At 39.5% G+C, this 23568-nt stretch overlaps 2 protein-coding genes across 3 annotated transcripts in view; one reads left to right on the top strand and one right to left on the bottom strand.

Moving 5' to 3' along the window:
* The first annotated feature begins 15 nt into the window (after nt 1-15).
* Nucleotides 16-4592, top strand: desi1b (desumoylating isopeptidase 1b). The gene is made up of 6 exons (XM_051418104.1): nt 16-411; nt 617-638; nt 738-807; nt 975-1084; nt 1616-1738; nt 2411-4592. The coding sequence occupies exons 1-6, from the start codon at nt 324-326 to the stop codon at nt 2490-2492; spliced, it is 495 nt and encodes a 164-aa protein (XP_051274064.1). The 5' UTR covers nt 16-323; the 3' UTR covers nt 2493-4592.
* A 1268-nt stretch (nt 4593-5860) lies between these two features.
* shisa8b (shisa family member 8b) overlaps nt 5861-23568 on the bottom strand; it is a 36893-nt gene continuing 19185 nt past the window's right edge. For both annotated transcript variants that reach the window (XM_051418101.1, XM_051418102.1), the window contains exons 4-5: nt 16215-16328; nt 5861-12838 (exon numbers count right to left, since the gene is read on the bottom strand). In XM_051418101.1, the coding sequence (XP_051274061.1) occupies nt 12234-12838; nt 16215-16328 (719 nt within the window). In that variant the 3' untranslated portion in view covers nt 5861-12233. The remainder of the gene's footprint in view (nt 12839-16214; nt 16329-23568) is intronic.

Genomic DNA, 23568 nt, shown 5'->3' with positions numbered 1-23568 from the left:
TAGCGAGGCTCAACTCCGGAAGAAGGGTCTCCTCCATGCCAAAGCACTTTGTGACATGTTATTGTTTACAGTTTAACAGTGACACAGCACCGGCTGTCAACACCCGGAGACCTCGGCCTGTTACTAGGAGATTTATATTTGCTGCCTTATTTATTACTTTTCTTTATAAGTGGTGTGTAGCCTGTGTTTATATCTGTGACAGTCCCGCTTTTTATTAAAGTTTTGTTTTCTCGCCGGCGGCCAGCTCCTGGTGGATGTGAGTCAGCTAACTTTGTGCTAGGCTAGCTACAGCTGTCATTTTGAAGAAATCCCTTTGTGTCATCATGGACCAAAGTGTCTCTTACCCAGTGAAACTGTACATTTACGATCTGTCCAGAGGCATGGCCCGCCAACTGAGTCCCCTCATGCTAGGTGAGTTTCACTTTGGAAACCTTGTGTTTGTTAAAATCGTGCTATGTAAATAAAGTGGATTGGATTGGACTGACGAGCTACCTGTTGAATAGCTTCATGAAAGCCGAAACCGGGCCTGAGATGTGTGATTTTCTGTCAACTTGTTACATAGATAAAGTTAGAATAAGTATTTCTCATTAAATTCAGTTTTTTTTTATCATTACAGGGAAACAGCTTGATGGGATATGGTGAGTGCACCTTCTTATAGTCTTCTCACTAAAGATCATGTGGTTAACTACACTCACTGCCTTGGTTTTATTGGAATAAGGTGTTTTGGTGTCTTATAGGCACACTGCTATTGTGGTCCATGGGAAGGAGTTCTTCTTTGTAGGAGAAGGCGTCAACAGTTGTTCACCTGTAAGAATCAGTTTCATCCTTTCCTCAAATACAAAGCACATACAGTATTTAGCCCTTTGCCACTTTTACTATTATAATGGAAAATGCAAATACTTGGACAATAATGGATGAAGAACAGTGTCTGGAACAAGGCATCCACTGATGTGTGTATGTGTGTCGCGTCCTAGAGCGGCACCCCTTTGGGTGAGCCTGACTCCATAGTGGACCTGGGCTCCACTGAGGTGCCTGCAGAGATCTTTATGGAGTACCTGACTTCACTGGCAGAGTCCACATACGGGTAATGGTTCAGACTCACAACACAGATTTAAATACCAGTGGGACCAGGTCAGAGTAGGCAGGGGTCACTTTACCACAACAGGACTTTGGCTCTTAATAAACATGTTGTAATTGCTTATTGCTTATAGTTTGGATGTAGCCTACAACTTCCTTTTTTAAAAACCTTTCAATACATTGAGACACCCTCAACATACTCCAAATTAGGTTTTTATAAGTGATAATAACAATTGTGATACATCGCTTAACTGAAATTTCACTTTGGCCTATAGTTCTTTCATATTGAAAAAATGCACGTTAACCCCAGTTTTTAGAAGAGATGCAGGTGAGGAAAGGCAGTAACCAAGAAGACGTCTCACAACCCTTAGTTCTTTCTGTTATCTCTCCGTCAAAATGTCTCTATCTTTTCGTTTCCTGCTGCTCACCCACCCCTCTCCACCCTGTCTGGCCTCTCTGTCATTTCTCTGAATTTACATCTCTCTCTGCTCTCTCTCTCTCTCTCTCTCTCGCTCTCCTTCGTTCTCCTGGTGCACAGACGTGACAAGTACAACCTGTTTGAGCACAACTGCAACTCTTTCAGCAACGAGGTGGCTCAGTTCCTCACGGGCAAGAAGATCCCATCGTACATCACAGACCTTCCATCTGAAGTACTAGCCACGTGAGTCAACTTAATAAACGCCTTACAGCTGATCCTATGTCACCAATGCTCTTATTCTCTGTATTAGTAGTTAAGCTGTATCTCTGCCTATGCTGATGTCACAATATTTGAAATATTTAATTTATAATGTATATTTAATTGATAAAAACAAGAACCTTTTTATATTTGGCCCCTGTCACTTAGTTTAAGTGGTTAGGACATGATGAGTCTGTCAGATGAGTACATTAAAACATCAGAAAACAGTTCTTGAGCACACATTGTGCGTTCATTCTGTTGGTCGGTACCTTCCTCGTGAATAGCTGACAAAACACGGATTGAGTCTAGGTGGAGAAAACATACAGATACAGTTTTGAAATTGTCAAAGTCAGTGTCATCTGCAATGTATACTGCTTTGAGTCACTTAGAGGTATTTTCTCGGAAATAGAGAGGGTTTGTTTTACACACTGTATTGCACCAACATTTCCTGATACAGAGAGAAATCAATTGCAGAGAGATGGAGAAAACATTTTCAAGCTACACACCCTGTGTGTGTCTTATTCTCAGTTGACTTGTTGTGCTCTATCTGTTTATATCCCCTACCCCTTGCCTAGCTGACATACTGTTATTTGTTTAGACTTTATTTTTGCCTTTAATGTCAGTGTAAGTGTACTGTCTGCTGTGTCTCCTCTTTAGGCCTTTTGGCCAGGCTCTCCGTCCCTTACTGGATTCCATCGTCATAAGTCCTGGAGGCAACAACATAACTGGACAGCGATAGACCGAGCTGTGTACAAGAAAATAATTTAAGGGTTGGGGCGAGAGTGGGACACTCACCCTCACCAGCCAGACCCTGATAACATCTGTACCTGTGGTTGACAGGTTGATCTTTGCTATAAGTCACTTTTCTAGCTAACCAGCCATCATTTGGATGGTCTTCTCTATTCAGTTACAGGGTTTAAGGTGTGCCAGCCACTGGGGGACAGGGGACTAAAAAGAGTAGATTTCTACTCTGGATGTGATAAATCAGATGCAGCTACGCATTTGTGTGTTCATAAAGAAAGAGTACTTTACCTGGTTTAACCAAATCATTATAAATATATATATATATATATTATATATCCTCCAGATTTTTATTTTAGAGGCTGAATTCATCCTTTCCTGCACTGGTTTTAAATATACACCTTCATCCTAATGTGCTTCTTAATGACGGCCTATTAGGATGTGTGTTACGATTAGATAACCAGAACAGAAATTGACTGACATGTACAGAATCAGATATGAGAAGAATGTGTGTCATCTTAGCTGTTTAAAATGTTAACCTGTTAAAAAAAGGACAACCTTTCTAGTTTTCTCAGTATATTAACTTATAAATCCATCAAAGCCTGACTAATCCTATCATTCCTTAGCCTTATCGTGCTCTTACCAAACATCAGCCTTGTCTTTCACCCTTTTTTCAATATATCAGTGTCTGAGAGTGGAGTTTAATGCCTCTAATAAGATGCCCCGTATCCCCTCGTCACTTCACCTCCTTGTGGCCATTCACACAGGCTTAATATGATTTTGTTTGCCATGTACATCTGGACTTCTGAGTTTAGATCACATCACTACATCAGGGATGCTGTTCATTAGGGCTGCTCGATATCGTTAAAAGAAAAACCTATACCAAAATTCAAATTCAAAATTCATCTTTATCAGAAACTGTAGCTTCTGCACTTGGCCATATTGCGATTTGGATTATATTTCGATCAGTTGTGTAGCCCTACTGTTCATCACAATTTATCACAAATCTTCCGATATTTAGGAAAAGATTATACTTTATTTAGCTTTTTTTCACGTGTGTTAATGGGTCTTATAATATCTCTAGGGCTATGCATACTTTAAGAGCTATTTTTCTCCATCTGGAGCTGTATCAAAATACACATAGTTGAATATTATCCTAATCATTCTTCTTTTTAACATATTTTTTGTGTCATTAATATGAAAGGACTGCACTCCAAGGGCAAGGCCAGAGTACGTGAAAGTTAAAAGGAAGAAAACCACTCTTAATTACACAGTTGTGCTGGCCTTTCTTTGTTTTCAGTGTTTTAAATCTAAAGGGTTATCTTTAGTGTACGTGTGTGTAGATGCTTGCTTCACTCAGGAACATCTAATGACCACAGAGCATAGGATTGTGTTATTTAAATACAGGACCAATCGTGTACATTGTTCAGTTTCTTCACTTGCCAAGACTTTCAGTACTGAAGTTTTCTATAGTTTGTATTTACTTGACTAAGCCTGGCACAGTACATTTTAAATACAGCGTGTTATGCCAACAGCCACTTAACCTGCATTACTGCAGGGCCATTAGTGCTTCCTTAAGAAAAAAATATATATTGTTGATGCCATCAGTGTTTATTCTAGTATCAAGACAGTTACCTTCCTGAAAAGGTTCCTTGAAATTATTAATTGTTATTTTGTTTAACCTATTGCTATTAAGCCTACTTTATCATGCTTAAAGGACGTCTGCAGGTAGTTTAACAGTGAATTGAATTGTGTAAAAACGAATTTGATATATAAGCAGAAAGCCTCTAAAGTCACTGATAATTTGCTTATATTTGGATTTTAAGTTTTTATTTAAATATTTAATCTGATTTCATTTAAATTAAGTAAACCTGTTGGGTAAAGGTTCTAGATAAACTAAACTAAACTTTTTAACAACCTGTCACACTAACCTGTGGAGAGAAATCAATAGAAACCTTTATCATTATTTATACAAACATTGTAAACTTATTAATAAAAAGGGCTTATCAGTACTAAATTACTTTGAAACCCTGCACTTTGTTAAATGTGTGACACCTAACTGAAGTTGTGACAATAAAATATCCTTTATTTCTTAAAATTGTGCGGTGAACTGTTTTGTAATGATCTTCCATTCGGTTAATATTTCAGGACGCCGACTCCACGTGCTTTGGGTACATGCAGTATCAAGAGCAGCCACAGGGTGACGCTACAGGCTCACTACAGCGGTGGCAGCTAGTTCATGCCACAATAAAAACAAGGCAGCCCATAAATCTCCAGTGTGTTTACATTTCTAAAATTACCGGGTGAATTGGTGGTTAGTGGGACATGTTTGTGATTGTTGCTGCTTGGGATCCCAGCTGGGTTCATGTACTGTAAGTACTGTCAGATGGTCCCTGAGTGCAGGAGGAGCTGCTCTGTGGCTGACAGTGAGACAGCACATGAGCTCTCAATCTCCTGTCGATAGATGGCTGGTAATTATAGCAGTTTGGGGGTTTATTCCAATCAATGAGACACAGACACAGACACACAAACTATTTACTATTAACAAAGAATTGGTAATAGTTTTTTTCCAAATGGCAATCTTAAAGCCATATTGACTAATTATGTGTTACTGCTTTACCGATGAACTTGATCCCACAGGGAACTTGTTTTAGTTTGTTTTGTTGGTTCAGTGTGTTCAGTATTTACCGACAGAGGTGGCAAAAGTACACACATTCTTTACTGAAGTAGAAGTACAGATACTTGTTCATTCCTTCTGTGGTGTTTTTTTGTGTGAAATGAGGACATGTTCTAAAATGCAAATTTCATGTCACCAGCATTATGTAGGAATATTTATTTCCTGTAATATGAATTGGGTTATGTAGAATGAGAAATTGAGTTCTTTCTTGTTCATCATGAAGTCAGGAAAACACTCATTTGCTGAATTGCAGATCAAGAGGTGTCTTGATGTCAGAGTTCGCAAAAGTACACACATTCTTTACTCAAGTAGAAGTACAGATACTTGTGTAAGAAAAAAAGAGACTCCAGTAAATGTAGAAGTACTGATTCAACTTCTTTACTCAAGTAAAAGTGAAAAAGTACAGGCTCTGAAACGTAGTCAGCGCATAAAAGTAAAAAACACTCCAAAGCTAACCGAAACTTTAAACAGTGTCAAGTATTCCTCACTTTTCTGTTTTATCATGTTGTGCCATACGTATTATGCACCGGGCTTGAGATTCAGGAAATATGCAACCATGCAAAGATGTATGCAAAAAACTACTTAAGTACAGAAACAAAATATTTGTACTTTGTTACTTCCCCTCTCCAACATGGTCCTCCCAGGTCCAATTTTCTTTGATACAAACACAAGTCAAACCAAACCATGTATGAATTTTACAATCTTTAATGTTTCATCTTCAAAAGTGGCACCAGTTACTAAACAATCCTCTGCAAAGAATATTTCTAGAACATTTGGGGTATAAATTAGTTGTTTTGTTGTAATAAGAAATAAAGGTACATACAGTATATACAAATTTTTGCTACATACTGTATATCACACCAATACACTTTGGATTTACTTGGCTATCATATTTGCATTTATACATGTATCATAGCTCTGTTGTCTTATATAATCTTTTGTTAAACAGATAATATAAAGTACTCCAAGACGGTAACCTGCAGAGGTTCATAGTGCCAAAGTGGGATGACTTCCCTCCTTTCACTTGGTGCAAAGAAATTATTTCTATCTCTCTCTGCTGTCCAGTCCAGTATCCATACACATCTAAATATCACATGTGCAAACCAGTTGGAAACAAATTGCTGCATTCTCACAAATGTTTCACTGCAAATCAAATTCATACTCACTAATTTTCACACTACTTGTTTTTGCACATTGTCCCATTCACCAGTCAGTGTTGTGTAATCACACTATAGAAACATTATCAATGCTTTAGACAACCTGTCTGCTTTATAGTCACTTTGTCCAACACTACACTTAATTTGTGCCACTGTTTTTTCCACTAATGTTAAAAACCCACTGCAATAATGTGACATACAGTATAGTACAGTACAGTAGGCCTGCTTTATCCTCTTCTATTGCACATTAGAAATTGCACAACTCAGCTAATATATATCTCTATGCATCATGTTTCATTAAATAATATTCTGTTAAAATCTGACATCAACAGCAATTATAAATACTCTTAGAATTAAAATGACTTAGTTCATACAGCCCTTATTCAAACAAAATATATAGGAAATTCCATTAAATAAACAAATTTACACATTATTCATAAAGCAGAACACATGATTTCAGATGGTTTGCACTACATAAAACATAAAAAAATCATCATGTTGTTGTCATGTGTTCAAAAAGATTAAATCATAATCATAATCAGAAACATTTGTCTGAAGAAATATGTGTTTTACCTACAAAGAACAAAGGGGACCGTTGTTCGAGGTGGAGAAAATCACTGGAAGCGCTTGTTCAGGTTCTCAACACAAAAACAATTATTCTGAAATGCCAATCTTCTATTGCTTAAAAATACAGATTTTGTGTCTCTAAACCAGCCGATCTCAACATTTCTAACTCACAACATAAAGCATGGAGAGGAAATGATGCCTGCCCAGGATGCTTTGCTGCATTGGTAATGAGAGACAGTGAGTAATTACAGACAACTTTTGAGTTAAATTATGAGCCAACAAAGAATAAGCAACGTGTTATGTGGAAGAGAGACAGGTGTTTGGTTTCTTAACCACAGCATCAGTCGTAGTGAATTCGATTTGTTAATGCTCCATTGAACTTGTGACTGTATAGAAAGTCAAAATCTAAGAAACGGGTACAGTATGTTTGTTTATATGTTTATGGATGAGAGCATTGGGCTCGGCATGCAGCAAGGCGCTCATAAAACATCACCTCTTGAGATCAGTCTTTGATGAGACCCTGTGTGGTGCACTGTGAGAGACTTGGATGTCACGAGGGTAAATATGGAATGTACAGTTACGTTCGATATCTGGGTGATTAATCTGCGGGACCTCCAAACTATTTGGCTTCAACCACAACTGGAAAACATTTTTGGTATTTGGTTTATCTATATATATATTCATGCTGGTCAATTACTGGGATTTAGAGACATTTCTTTGTGTAAGGTTAAACATTTTGGCAGTGGAACTCATCTTATTCCATTGTCTTCCATTGAACTCATTTTTTCCAGTGGCATTGTTCAAATATAAAAATCAGTGATTGTGTCCATTGAGTTTATGACAACTTTCACAAGGATGCACTTTATAGTAAATGCTTTTAGTTGCAGTCTTTATATAGCTGAGAGTGTTAATACCTTCCTCTACTCGTGAAACTATTCATGAAAAAAATAACAAAATGGGATTTATCCCTACAAAGCAAACTGCAGCAAAGGTTTAAGAGGTGTGTAGTTAAGATTAATTTTATTTCTACATGTGTTGTAGCCAGAGTCATGAAAAGAACTTTATTAGCCTAGCTTTACTTTGATAATGTTAATCTGATTGAGGTGTTTTAATCCAAAAAATAAAAAAAGTATGGACTCTTTTATGCACTCGAGAGCTATACTCCAAAGATTTCTTCAGGGAGGAATCAGAACTTCTTTCAAAACAACTGTGTACGTTTTTAAAGGGGCTGTAATCGATGTTTTTAACCAATAATCAGATGACTAGTGTAACCAACAACTTTATAGTTCTGGTTCACTCTCACTGCTCGCATAGCATCATATTAGGCTATCAGCAGGAAGCTGATTGAACATAGTGGAGCATTTAGCAACTAAGGAGCTGGATGAATGATAATGTTGCGTTGTATCTGATGTGTAAACAGGGAGCTGCTTACAATCATTCATAGAAACCTAACAATGTTCTATTGTTGTACTTCATTAATATACAACATTATATCAAAAGCCTGCAGTTCAGACTTAAGCGGTTTGTATCTTAACAGGACATTTTGAATTTAGTTTGACATCTCATACACATTATTTTCTGCATAACTTTTGTGACCGTGTGGGATTGTGAAGTCTAAGCTTACACTTCTGCATGTGTGTTACAGAGAGATGCTAAAAATGTAATGTTTACTAAATGTTGGTGAGTCCAGCTTTTTCTGGAAACAACACTCACTTTCTACTATTAGAACAAATTGAATATCGATTGCACTTAAAGGTCCAGTGTGTAACATTTAGGAGGACCTATTGGTAAAAAATGGAACATAATGTTTTGTTTTCATTAGTGTATAATCACCTGAAAATAAGAATTGTTGTTGTTTTGTTACTTTAGAATGAGCTGTTTTATCTACAGAGGGAGCGGGTCCTATTTGATGGAGGCCGCCATGTTGAACCCCCATGTATCTACAGAAGCCTAGAATGGACAAGCTAAACACTGACTCTAAATAGGGCAAGTTTTGTGGCCACCGTAGTTTCTCCTACACTCTTAGGAAGCTGAGCTGCGTTCAGATGGTTGCAATTCACAACTTCACCACTAGATGGCAGTAAATCACACTGCACTGCAGTCTCCAAAGCTAGTATGGTAAAAGTATGGTGAATTTACATGCCATCAGTGACAAAGAGACGTGCTTTTTTGCTGCAACCACAGTGTGTTTTTTTGCGTTTATATGTGTAGAGAATGTGGAATATGTGGAAAGAGATGTTTAGCCAGTGCTCATTTGGTAGAGCTGTGTTATATTGTGTGATTTGTCCATTAATTGTGTTTGTTCTTGGTTCTGTTTTACCTGTTTTATCTTTTCATTTGACTCTTAATTCACCTATACACAGGACCTCACACTTTAAAAATTAAAGGTTTAACATCATAAAATCATCTCTTCTCAGAACCTCATTGAAGCGTCTCTGGACACATGTGCGATCATCAACACTTCACTTCATTGTGCAGTTCCTGAGGGTGTTACAGCCATAAACTTTCATCAGCTAGTACAGTGGAAGTGTTGCATTAACTGTTGCACATTCATAGCAGCAGCTCTGCACAGTGTCCTTTGCTGTCCAGGCTTCTGAGACAAGATGAGAAATGTCTCACGCTCTAGGCCTGGAAATGCCTCAGCGAATCCCCCTGCAATGGTGCCTGGGGGTTGGAAATTACGCACAGGCATCCACACACGTCCATACACTCTGAGTTATGACCCAGACAGTTCAGTAGTGAGAGACCCAGATCTACAGTGACTCCTTCTCTTTCCTTCCCCCGAGGAAGGAAAGCATGCAGCCATGTACGTTTGTTTTTCTATTTTTTCTCTTCTCTCTCCTCCCTTTCTCTTCTTTTCTAAAGAGTCCCAGCCTCTGGCTCTTCCTCTGTCCCTCTCTTTCCTCCTCTCCCTCTCTCTGGTCGGGATGGAGGCTGATGGGAGCTGACATGATGGTGGCATTGTCCTCACCGTCGAGTTAATGTGACCCCAGGGATGCTGTCCCTGTATGCTTGGCCTGATGGCACAGAATGCAAAGCGCTTCATCGTGGAAAGAGGGTGGGAAAGGCCGAAAGGGGTGAGAAATGAGGAGAATACAGCTGTGCACAGAGGTAGACCGAGAGATGCAAAATAGTAGAACTGTTTTTACAAGAACTGCACAAAAAGGCATCTAAAGGGCCAAGAAATGACCTGAACTGTGTTACCTTGAGATGATTTATGATTACACTGAAACAAAATCTTATATTATATAAATTACATGGAGTTTATCTAACTTAATTCTTAAATCTTCTAAATTAAATCTTAATTTAATGCCTTTTCTGAATGATTTTTTCCGTGATGCAGTTAAATAAGGGGAGAAATGTAAATTTATCAGCCTTCGAAGATATAGTTATATAATTTAAATATTATCACCAACTGGGGTATCACTCTTAACCCTTATGCTCCATTAATGCAAAACATAAGTTGGATTTTTACCTCCCATTCACGGGAGTTATATTTCTCAACCACTACTGCAAAGCATTTGAGTGAAAATACTATAAATGTCATGTTTGTGCCAAAATGGTAAGAAGCTTATTATAGTCTAGTATTTATCATAACAATATATTAACTTTTTTACTTAATGTTTCTGTTGAATGTCTGGAACAGTGCAACATTTTGGAAAATGGCTGTTCTACAATGACCAGAAGTCCCGATTAGTCCAGGAATGTCTGGTTTTAAACTGGGTGTCCTGAGTCCCGACAAATATCTGTACAACACTAAAATATATTCTACTTATTTTCAGGACTTAACATAGATGTTTATCATGTTCTGTCTCGCGCTCAATATGACCTAACACAATATGAAAACATAAACAATGCACCATGCGTCTCAATTCAACTGATGTTTCATTCTGGAGGCTGTTGCTAGTGTCGGTATGCGGGGAGCTGTCGTGCCTAAGACAAAGTTGGTCTTTTCTAAAGAGCTCCAGGAGGCTTACTCCTTTATAAAGTATCTGGCGATTAAATTGTTGCACTCATGGTGCCCATGCTGTTGAAAGGTGCGTGCATTAGCACATTCACGTGCATGAACGTTAGGTACATTTAAGGGTTTGGGAATTTGGAAATATGGTCACCCTATCCTATTTGCTTTCTCACAGAGAGTTAGATGAGCAGATAGATGTAACTAAAATGTCTGTACAGTAAATATGGAACTGCACCCAGCACCCAGTTAGCCTAGCTTAGCATAAAGACTTGAAACATAGGGAAACAACTAGCCTAGCTCTGTTTAAAGGTAACAAAATCCACCGACCAGCACCTCTGAAGTCCATTAATGAACACGTTATATATTGTTTGTTTGATCTGTGCAAAACCAAATTGTAATAATGATACAACAAGACTCAGTGCAGTATTTTGTCACTGTTGCTAAGCTAACTTGTTGCTGGCGGGAGCCTAGCTTACAGATATTAGAGTGGTATAAATATTCTCATCTGACTCTCTGCCAGAAAGTATGTACATTTCTCAACTATCTCTCAATTTATTCCTTTAAGGGGGAGGGAGCAGTGGTTGCCAATAAAGGTGAAAGATTTTCTACCCCCCAAATTTATGTTTATGGTTCCTGAGGTCTAACTCTTGAGCCCATAGGTGAACCACAGAAATGGATCTTGAAGGTTATGACCCACATTTACATCAAATAGTGTGAGCCCTGTGAGGGACCTGGATGCAGTTTTTGTCAGCTTCAGGCTCATTGTGAAATGTTTTTAACAACCGTACCTGACCATGAGTCAGGCTGTTGTCTTGCAGCCACATGTACTGATGACCTACTGTACCTAAACCTAACCGGAGTAACTTGGCGAACACAAACTCACTGTTCCTTCCTGCCAGGAAACTAACATATAAAACCTTTTCGCAGACAAAATCAAGCTTGCCCCCTGCCCTGGTGCAAGTAAGATCTTTGTTTTTCTCTTGTCCTATCCCTATTGCTATAAAGCCTGTACAATGAAACCACACTGTAGCGCCCAAACTGTAGTGGTTAAGAATCTGTGAACACTGTGTGACCTATAGGAGCCTGAGAGTGGTTTTAAGCAACCATGGTAGATTACCTTTCAGGTACAGTCTATACATACTTTATATGATCAATGTACAAGACCCTTGCTGTAGGCCAATAATAACCTTTACCAGCTGAGCCCATTATCTGTAAGAGTTTCCTCCTGAATTTCATTCCTTTTCATCTGATAAATCTGAATGTGTCTTCACGTTTAATATCCCCCACCTGTTGGGCCATCTGGTCCAAACTCTGGCATTTAGCTAACACCAAAGACTTTTTGCGTGTGTGTTTAACATTGCAGCAGGCCGCTGGTGTTCAGACGGTCACCTCAGTCGTACTGTGGGTGGAGTAGCTCTTCTGCCTAGTGTGGTGGTAGTAGGGGGGTTGAGATGGATGCTGCCCATGTACATGTTGCCCATGTACATGTTGCCCTTGTACATGCTGCCCCTGTACATGCTGCCCCTGTATATGCTGCCCCTGCCCTGCACCCGCTCCAGCTCCTCCATACATGCCCCCATAAGGCTGGCTAAAGAGATCTGGCATGTTCTCTATGCTCTGCTGCCTCCGGGTCGAGTAACCATGTCTCCGGCTTGAGCTGTGCATGGAGGAGGAGGTGTGCCCCGGGGCAGAAGCCTGCCTGTGGACGTGGCGGCCGGTCGGCTCCCAGGCTTTGAAGGCCGAGCTGGAGAGCTGCGGGTGTGTTGTGGTCTTGGGGAGGCGCGATTGCTCCAGGTGACTGGAGGGGATGGAGATGGAGAGGGGGGCGTGGAGGTCGTGGTGTGCCGACACAGGCTGGTGGATGTATGACTTCTCTTTAGGCTGTACGGGAACTGGCTGGAAGGCTGGAGGTGCCACAGGCTGGTACTGGGAGAAGTCCATTAGCGGGAAGCTCTTGTAGTAGCTACGGGATGCACTGTGTGCTGCAACAAAGGAAAGGGTGGGTGAAAATAGCATGTGAGAAAAAGTGTACAATCGATTATTTACTTAAATTTGTTTTATTACAACTTGGATCTTTTCATAGTTTCAGACATAATTTCTATCTCAAATAATTGCAAAAATCTCTTAACATGGCGGAATTGCCAAAAAGAAATCATATGAGACAAGAAACATGAGCAGGTTTGTCACATTAGCCAACGTCCTGGTCCAACTCTGACCTACCATACTTAACTATAGTTGTACCTCATTGCACAGGAAGTGCATTGAAGGAGACAGATGTTTTAGGTACGCTCACTTTTGTTTTACCTCCAAATAAAATGATTTAGATAATCTGGTATTATTTTCTATTATGTCTGATCATCTGACTGCTGCTGTCTTGCCCCATTGTTGCTGATGATAGCACGTTGATAGCAGTGATTGCCAAAGATACAAAAATAAAACCGAACTTGGATTTACAGAGAATAATCATTTAAGTTATGGTAGAAGGCTTTTTTAAAAAATAACCTTTAACAATTAGGCCAGTAAAGCAAAAACCTGCCAAATTTAGCCTCTTTAAACTTGTTTATACTTTATAGAGTCATTTTCAATTTGTCACAGTCTGATGCAGTTCTGAGTCACACGCAGAAGTAGCCTAAAACAAACTGTCAATGTGCAAACACAGAGTCTGTCATTGTAGGAACGCTGACGACTGAATCACACTTAATCCAAGATTGCATTTATGCTTGGACCTTCCGGCTCCAAACTGTCAGCAATGTCATCTTCTTCTGCTCCTCAAAGTATTTTAGAAACTTCCAGACCATGCAACTTTTAAAGGAAGAAATTATACATTCTTTTTCTTATAAATGAAAACTTCAATTCTTATGAAGTAAAACCATGACACTTGCTAAATTTAGTGAAGTCAGGGGTTTTGCTGCTTCAGCCTCAGTTGGTCTCGAGTGACCAGTAGCTTATGGTTGGTAATGTTAGCTTACCGCTTTATTATAACAACCATCAACAGTAAAACAGTTCACATTATGATCAGAAGTGAACAGAGACACGAGTTAGGTTGTAAAACTAGTGGCACAGCGAGGAGTAAGTAAATACTGAGTAGTAGTAGGAGGAGGAAGAAGACGTAAAACATTGGATGCATTGATAACATAGTATAGAAAACAAAGTTGAGTGACAAAATAATTAAAGTACAAAAGCAGTGCCTAGTAGGAAGGGCCACCAAAGTCTTTCTTTCATTACAAATAAATTGTCCCGGAAATGTGAAATTCTGAAAAAAATTACTTTGAACGAGTGGAAAGATTAGATATAGAGAGAATCAGAAGAAGGTGAAGGACGGTCAGGATGAGAGGGAGGGTTTGAAGAAGATCAAAGGGGAAAGCTGGTGATTTAAGTATTTCCAATTGGTGTATGCCCTCAGGGTAAATACTGGCGGTATTCCTCCTTTGCTGTGGTATGAGAGGGAAGAAGACAGGGAGCACAATGAGGAGTTCTATGGAGATGATGGAGGTAAAGGTATGTGTGTCAGGATGTGGGGACATAGCAGTGAGGGTTTATAAATACCCTCGCCCTGAGTCCGGAGTGTGCACGTGTATGTGAATGCGTGTGCATGTATGTGTGTGTGTGTGTGTGTGTGTGTGTGTGTGTGTGTGTGTGTGTGTGTGTGTGTGTGTGTCATGGGCCTGCATGAATGTCACAGAGAATTATTTAAATAAACTAAAAACTGAGGTCATTGCCGCCAGCGTCCTGGCTACATGAACAGTAACCTTGTCTCTGTGTGTGTCTTTATGCTTTTGTCGTAGTCCACTAACAACAGCTGTTTGTTTTCAGCTGTTTTTCAAAAGCTACTATTTTTTACCCATTTGATTTTATTCAAAAATAGGTACTAAAACTCATACAAACCAAAATGTAAATAAATGGTCATATGAAGTTGTATTATATCGGAATGTCCTGTTTGCAGACAATTTTGGAAGGTTGTTTGTGCTGTAAAGCCCAATTCACTTAAAAGTTTATATAATTTGCTTGAACACCAAACTTTTAGTGTGGTACAGACACAAAATAACTGCATCACATGACCCAAATCTGACTCGAAATTTCAGAGGAATTGTTTTATTCACACAATGAAATAATTAATGTTTTTGAGCTTACAATTCTTTGTCATATTAACAGGGAATAAAACATAAAATAAAGTAATTCATAGTAACATTAAGAGAATAAAGATTGCAGTAAAAAAAGTTACTGAATGTTTATTTTTATATTTATTACACATAAACAAAGTGATGAAACTTACTGATTTTATGTACAAACAACAAATCAATATTGCCATTTTAAAGTCAAGCATACACATAAAATTGATGGTTGCCAGATAAAACTGTAAATGGACTGTATGTACATGGCAACTTACATGGCACCTGATATTTAAAGCTTGATAAGCATTGCAACAGTGAGCTAGATGGGCACACGGAGAGCACACTAACAGTGTTTCTACTGGCGTTACCATTGAACCGATCTTGCAAAGTTATCAAAAGTGAAAAATAATTCATTTATTTCCCCTGTGATTCGGATCCACTCCAAAATTTTATGGGTTCTTCCATGACCCATTCTACACCCCTCCACCAGGTTTTATTTTCCGTAATCCTGCTCACAGACAAACAAACAACCATGCATCTCTTACAAAACCCCATCTAAGGAATCATAAAAGTGCAGTGGTAATCAAAAAGTCTATTTCTGTAGGGATTCTTTTCTTAATTTTATCAGACAAAAAAGCACCTTTTAGTGGACGTACTTTGGTGTTAGATTACGTTGCGGCCATTGCAGCCCTTTTCATGGATATTTTCACATCTAACTCTGTGAATTAAAAGTTTATTTTGACCAAACCAGAGTTGGTAATTTTTGGAAAGACTGTGAGAGGACTTACAAAGTCATTTTTGGTGAGTTTCATTTTATTTTTGCCCTGTTGTTTTGGTCTGAGATGCTGGTGTCCCATCCAGTGACAAGTTTATTTTCTTGTAGTATATAACCTTTAAGTTATTTTATTTAAGTTTATTTTGGTGTAGTTAAAATCAAAGTAAGGACATAGACCAGTCACATAGCTTTCATTATATTTGCGAATTCAAACAAAAAAAGGTTTTTATAAGTATTATATTTCAGTGTAGGAACTGTGGAGGACTGTATAGGAAACCCAGTTTACATCAATCTTACTTAGGGTCAGTTACCGTGCGTGGGCTCCTCTTTAAGATCAACTCGCTGTATGCCAACAGGCAAAGAGTCCCTCATCAGTCGACAGCTCCTGTACTGCCAGCTTACTGTACTTTAAAGGTTACTGTGTCAGTTGGAGTCAGCATCATTTAGTGTGTGCTTGTGTGTTCGACTTACCCACAGCTTTAAGGGATGTATATTTGTTGAGCCCCACTGTGCTGTGGTTGCTGTGCGGGTGTGGAAGCCCTTGTCCAAACGGCCCGTAAGCTGAGTTATTCAGATGGTACTGTTCTGGTGAGAGACAAGCAGAGAGAGAGGCAGTGTCAGTTGGTGCGGATAAGAAAAATAAACAAAACACAGAAATCAGTCATATTCTTTTGAAGAAGGGATCCAGAGTCCAGAGTGTGTGCGTTCTGTCCCATACATACAGTTCATGTTTGCTTTTTTCAACCATAACCACAACCTTCTTTAGAGTTCTAGAAATTACGTAACCATACTGTGGTTGCTATATGCAGATGATAAATACAATTAAATAACACTGGCATTGAAGCATGGCTGAATTAACCCCTTGGGTAGCCTGGGAGAACAAGTAAGCTGTGCGGCCCTACTGACCAGTCCCTTCCACTCTGTGCAGTCTGTAAGCACCCTGTCACCTTCAAGTACCCAGCGTGTACAAGGCACAAAGCAGACTACACATGGCAGCTTCATTATAAGTGGCCTATAGCCCTAGGCCCAACCAGTGCTCCTATAGAACTGTCTGCCCAAAGTTGGATGTGCGCCAGTTGATTTGTGGTAATTTGATTACACATATTTGTTTGGGAATAAGCAACATGTGACCACAATATAAACTGAAAAAAGTTAGAAAAACTACATTGTGACACATGACTTCATAAGACATTGTTTTAACAATCTGGGTCTTTGGGCCCTTACCATTTCAGTTTCACTTTTGTAATGCTTTACGTTTATAAAGAACTATTCCAGTAAAAAGGACATCTAGGGACCTATTCCAGAGTCTGGGGCCTGGGTCCAGCTGCCTGTTTTGATCAGGAATCTAGGACAATCAGAGACATCGTCACTGAACAGAATACAGGCTTTTGCAGAATTTTCCAACTGTCCAGTCAGCCATAGATGTGGTGATAAGATTTCAGTGAACGTGGTAAACTGCAAGAAAACTGGTGAGCTTAAGGCTGATATACTATGATTGAAACAAGCTAGGTTTAATGAAATGTTATATGGGAAATACCCATTATACTGATGGGAAAAAGTGTTGTTGCTGCTCTCTAAGGCTACTTTTTGGAGGGAGAAAAGCTGGCAATCATAGAGAGGGGCAAGATGGATGAACCCTAACCCTGCTCTAAGGGGTTATTGGTAAAAACATTTTACCCATTTTATATAATACAGAACACTGAATAGCTATTTTGCTGTCAAGCAGGTGCAGATGCGTGCATATTGGCAATCAACTGGCCATTAGCTTTCTCTGCAGTGAAACTTAATACTATTAGCGACAGTGGCAAGAGATTTTATCAGGTCAGATTTGAACTGGGAACATTGCGGTTCATGGTTGGAATCTAAACCACTCAAATGCGACTTTAAACAGAAGTTAAATGGTGACATAAGATGGAATATCACTTGGACTTTGTCATTGCCTCAGCTCGGTGTGTCATGGCCCTAAAGCTCATCATTAGTTGTACTGGGAATCTCTCAGGTGGTAATGTGTACTGTGGAAGTATCACATAAACACTGGATTAACATGAGTTAAAAAGCATCTCTCTTTTACCTCGAGGCCGGTGAGTTTGGGTGAGACAGCGGCCCCAACCCTGCCAGCCAGCCAGCCCCATGCTAAATGAACTGAGGTTAATGAACAATGGAACAAACTAGCTGAGAGAGTGAAGCCTTGGCTATTAGCATTAATGAAGTCCACTGATGCAGCCAGCGCACTTGATGTCAGCCCCAGGGATGGATGGACACACATGCACTGCTCACGAATGTCCTCACTGACTCACACACAACCAGACAATATGCTTTATAAGGTAATCTGGATGAGAGCAGCAAAATCAGTGGTAATTGCCATCATTGTTTTAACATCATCAACCTTTAAAATGTATGTTTATGTGTGTGTCAGTGCCTCTATGTGTGTTCAATTGACAGCTCTTTTGACTGAATGAAACTGTAAAGCATATTGATATGCTCGCCAAACTGATTTGCCATGCACAAGTCAAGTCTATTTGTACGCAAGTGTGTATGTGTGTAGCAGTGTCACACTGCGAGAAGCACAGCATCAGAGACAGAAGATTTCATCACATCTGTGGCTGTCAGTGCTGAGAAAGAGGTGTACACGACACAACTTCTGAATACTAATCATTGCACGCACACTCACGGAAGAGAGTTTGGGAGACTTGTGTGGTTTAGATGATGAACAGAGAAAAAGAGCTGGTGAAAGAGAGAGAGAGAGAGAGAGAGAGTGGAGAAACATGGAGGATGCCTGGATGTTTTGGTGGAATAAATTAGAAAATGATGCTGAAGCCAGATGGGTGGAGAAATGTCAAGAGTAAGTCTTTACAGTAACAACATTTAAACTTACAACTCTGAGCCTCTACCTTAATCACTGTTCACACACACAAACATTAATGTGCTGTGCGCTGTAGTTTAAGCTGTTTAGCTACGGAGAGTGTGTGTGTGATCTGTCTGTGATTCAGTCGTGCTGACCTTTCAGCATGTGCCAGATTAGCGGATTATGTGGAAATAGTTCTTTTCACACGGTCATCATCATCATTATCACTATCTTCTTCATCATCATCTTCTACTACCATCTTCTCGTCATCTTCTTCCTATATTTTACGTCGTTGGAGCAACAGTAAATGACTAATAGATCAAGACACGCTGCTACCCTACTGTATATTCACTGGCTGTCATGAAAAGCTTGGACTGTGTGTGTGTGTGTGTGTGTGTGTGTGTCAACTCACTGTCTGATAGCACTGATGTCAATGCTCTTCACATTTAATAACTCCACTTAACTGATCAATGGTGGAAAAACAACTGGTTGTCCTTTGGAGATTTTTACTTTTTACATTTAATATAATTTTTCTTGACCATGATGGAGATATGAAATCCCACTTTTCCAGTGTTTTTGATGTCTGTAACTTGTGGAGTTTCTGGTAAAATACAAAAAGGTTCCCATATAGTCATCCTTTATCGATAGGATAGCCATGGCTAGCATGTAAGATAGCTGTACTCAAAGTCCCATAATATATTTCTTTCTAAAAAAAGAAAAGATTGGGGGAGGGGGGGCTATATTGCCTTTAATCGATAGAGACAGCCGAAGAGTGACAGCAAAGCCGGAGAGACAGAGGGGATGACAAGCAGCAAAGGGCCACAGGTCAGAGTCGAAGCCGCTGCAGCAAGGACTCAACTTTGGTACATGGGGAGCCAGCTCTACGAGGTGAGCCAACAGGACTCTCCCTCACAGAATATTTAAGAACTTTTCATTGGAGTAATGACCTGACTACGCCAGACGTTTATTACACAGAGCCCTCTGGGAAGTCGCTATTGGAAACTGTTTAGGAAAGGGCAGGCACTTGATTGGATGAATCATCTGTCTATCACCGTCTACAGGCAAGCCATCATTGTTGTTAAACCAACAGTGTCTTCTTGCTGTGTCACACCTAGCGCCCACCTCCATAGCTGCAAGTACTACTCGAAGGACACTGATTGGATCGGTACCACTATACTGTCCACAAACACACGGATTGAAGCCTGGAAAGATGGATTCTCGTGATTCTGACGATTGGATAAAATTAGGACATTAAGACTTTACATGCCTCCAAAAAATAACTAACATTTTTACTATTTTAAGCCACAGGCTCTATGAATAAATTCACAGGAAATGGTACACAAACCAAAACCTAAATACAAAATACTCGTGCTGATGTCTCCATGCGCATGTGCATATACTCTCACTCACACAGAAATACAAACAATACCATTTAATGAGCCCATCTGCTTGGCCAAACCCTTTTTAGGGTACAAGGTTTCAGTGATTGCATAATGGAGTAAGTATGTAAGGCTATGTGCGTGTGTGTGCAAGCCAATACATTAAACAGGAACTGAGGGAATTAGGAGAGGTTCTGGTTTGGGGGTTGTTGATGTTAAAACTGCAGCATGCTTGCCCATATTAATTTTTCCATTAAGCACTACCTAGTGAATGTCTAGCATCAGGATCTTTTAAGCGCAGAACAAGAGGACAGGAAGGCTGCTTAATGAGTTACGTAATATCTTCTCTCTCAGTGGGAATTGCAGGCAGCAGACAATTAAGGTGAAGATCGGGATTCCTTTGTTTGATTTGTCTGAACAGTTCAGGAGTTTGGAAACGAGCTGTTGGATCTGAGGGACAAAGAGAATGAATTGGTCCAGAGTGGAGGTGGTCACGTGTGTGTGTGTTAGTCTGACATTTCTATTGTACCCCCTAGTACAATTCACATATCCCACCTAATGAAAAGTATGTTAATTAGTTTAAATATTGCTTAAAGCTTATACATACAAAATCTACTTGGCACTGGATGTCACACTAGAGCACCAGCTCCTCAGACCAAAATAAGAGGATAGAAAAAAATTAAAACTCAGCAAAACTGACTTTGTCCTTCCACAGTCTTTCCAACAATCACCAACCCCAGCTTGGTTGAAATAAACCCATTATTCACTGAGTCAGATGTTAAAACAAATCCTTAATTTACAGATGTATAAGAAAAACAGCAGTTTCAGTCACTCTACCCAGTAGACATTCTCTCCTAACCATGACTCCACTATATCTTTACATAGAAAATAGTTGTTTGCTGCTATATTCATGTTTTGAATATATATATATATATATATATATATGTATTTATTTTAGAAGTGATTTAACTTGAACAAAATGGCATTCAATATCAATTTCTATATAATTATGCCCTATGAGACAATTCCTCTGCAACTCAGCAATGCTCTCTAATGGTGGCCATATTTTCTTTATGAGAGTTATAAAGAATAAAGAGAGAATCAGAAAACCAAAGGAGAGTATTCCTCTCATTGTGCCATAATGACAATGGCTGAACTGTTGGCTACTCTATTTCTTCCTTTTGATTTTCTTAGTTGATAACAAAACTTTATAATAAATAATAAAGCAATGCTATGGAGACACGAAACATTCCCTGGTTAGCAGTTTTTTGAGATGAAAAAGATTTTTCTCTCATTATGGGAAATACCAGGCTATCAATAAAATAAGAAGCACAGGCTTATAATGTGCCTGAAATTTTGACTTCCCAGCTGATCTGGAAGCAGTTAAGTGAGTTTTAGCAGAAACACTAATGATGCACCAGCATTTACATTTAGATCCATTTTCAGGTCAGCAACTTAAGAGGAGTTCAAGTTTTTAGGAGGAGTTAAAGGAGCGTTTGATATAATGTGATTTGGGTGGCCGTGGCTCAGAGCAGGTCATTCACTAACCATGAGGTCGGTGGTTTGATTCCCTGGTTACCCAGACACTCCACTGAACCATGGCTTCCTACTGTTCCTAGTGTATAGGAAGGGTCAAATGCAGAGGACAAAGTTCAAATCAGTCCATGTAAAATTACTGAAAGTAAATGGCAATAACGACTGAAAGGCCCTTATTCTTCTTCTTCTAGTCCATTTTCTTCTTCTCGTTCTTCTTTCTCTCTCTCTCTCTCAACACACACACACACACACACACACACACACACACACACACACACATACAAGTACACACAGGTATACCATCTGCCTGCTGTTTGCACTGGCCTGCTATTGTGAGTGCTCATGACCGTGAAAAACACCAAGAAAAGCAGTGAGGCCGACACGTGTTTCAGTATATACTGTGTGTTTTGTGTATAAATGTGCATCTCTGAGTGTGTGTGTTTGTGGGTGAAACGATACATAAAAGGAGCCTTAAGTGCTGTGGGGAAAGTGATGAAGGAGAGAGTGCATTGCATGGCGTCTGTCATCACCAAGATGAAATGTGAACGTCCCCCCCGTGAGTCTGTGTGAGAGTGAGCGGCGGTACGAGAATAAAGCAAGAATCGGAGTTCTTACCACGTCTGTCATCAGTGAGATCATATGTGAAAGTCTGTGTGCATCATCCTTTACCATCTGCAGCAGAGTCAAAGCAGACAAACACAACCCTCTCCCACCCCCTCGCGCTTTATAATCCGCGCTCTGTGCGATCTGCTGAGTTGGTCGTACACATGCCTTTTGTCAGAATAATCAACATGACACGAGCAGGGGAGCAAAGATTCATCCTGAGATCATTAATTTACAAGAATAAGTAGTTTGCCTCTCATGACCCCAGGGAAGAGTTAAGAGTGCATGAAAACATTTTGGAGGAGACAAGCACTCATAAAGCAACTCCTCTGACAGCTAGGGTAGAAGAAAAAAAGTGAGAGAAGAAAAGGTGAAATTTGTGTTAGGAAGAGTGATTTGTTACTGGGTCATGCTACAGTACTTCTGCAGTCGTCTTTGATAAATAGGTCATCGCCTTTTTGCTTCAAGCTTTCTTTCTGCAATGAGTCATGTTTGTTGGAGACTAAATATTTGCCTCCTGTCCTCAGTTAACATCAACTGCTGATGGTTCATGTAAATCTCAAAAACTGTCTCTGACTTTAAAGCTTCTGACTTTTTGACATTTCTAAAATTTAAAGTCACAGTGAAACAGAAGTTAGAAAGTCTTCTAAGAGTAACAGAATATGTGGGTGGGGTATATTTACCAGAGGAATTTAAATCAAATGCCTCGGATGATTAGAAGATCATGAGGAGGACGATAAAGCTAGGTTTATGCTTGATGCATTGTCCCGAGCGGCAGAAATAATCACCCCTCTTGCGTTGAATTTGAAGGCTCCACAAGTCATCGTGGGAGGTGACCTCCGTATTATTGTGAATTGTGAATGTGAAAGCATTTGAAGGTAGCCTGATGATAAATGAGATAAATGAATAATCAACATGGGGAGACAGGATTACAAGGTGGAAAATGTATTATTCATTTAATTTCTGTGTCTTTCTAGCGAGCCTATGTAACTTTGTTCCAGTATTACCACTATAACATCTAATAGGATAATGTGTGCTAAATCATAAATAAGAGATTCACAAAGTCGTCAAACTGACTGAGTAATGTCAATTACACACCAATAGACATTTAAAGTTTGCCAACATCAGCTAACAGTCGTAGCAGCAAAACCCCTGAGTGTATTGAATTAAGCGTGTAATTTATGCTTATGAATTCAACTTTTCATTTGTGAGAGGAAGACACTGGTGTGACATTCTCACTTTAAAGTGAATGTCAGCCCCAGAGAAAATGGCAGCAGGCCTTTTAACACTTGCACCCAGTAAGTTCAAATGTGTTCAATTACTGTGTGTGTAATGAGCATTACTTTTTCCGAAGGCCTCTGTCTGCCATCTTGTCTACTGTGGAAAAACCAATACCGTTCATCTGTTTTTTGCCCAGGCAATCTATGTAGTGTTCCACTTTGTCCCGTGGTTCAATTAGGGA

Source organism: Dicentrarchus labrax, unplaced genomic scaffold (genome assembly GCF_905237075.1).
Source record: "Dicentrarchus labrax unplaced genomic scaffold, dlabrax2021, whole genome shotgun sequence".
NCBI lineage: Eukaryota > Metazoa > Chordata > Actinopteri > Moronidae > Dicentrarchus > Dicentrarchus labrax.
The sequence above is the reverse complement of the archived record's forward strand: the minus strand, read 5'-3'. Positions and strand labels throughout refer to the sequence as shown.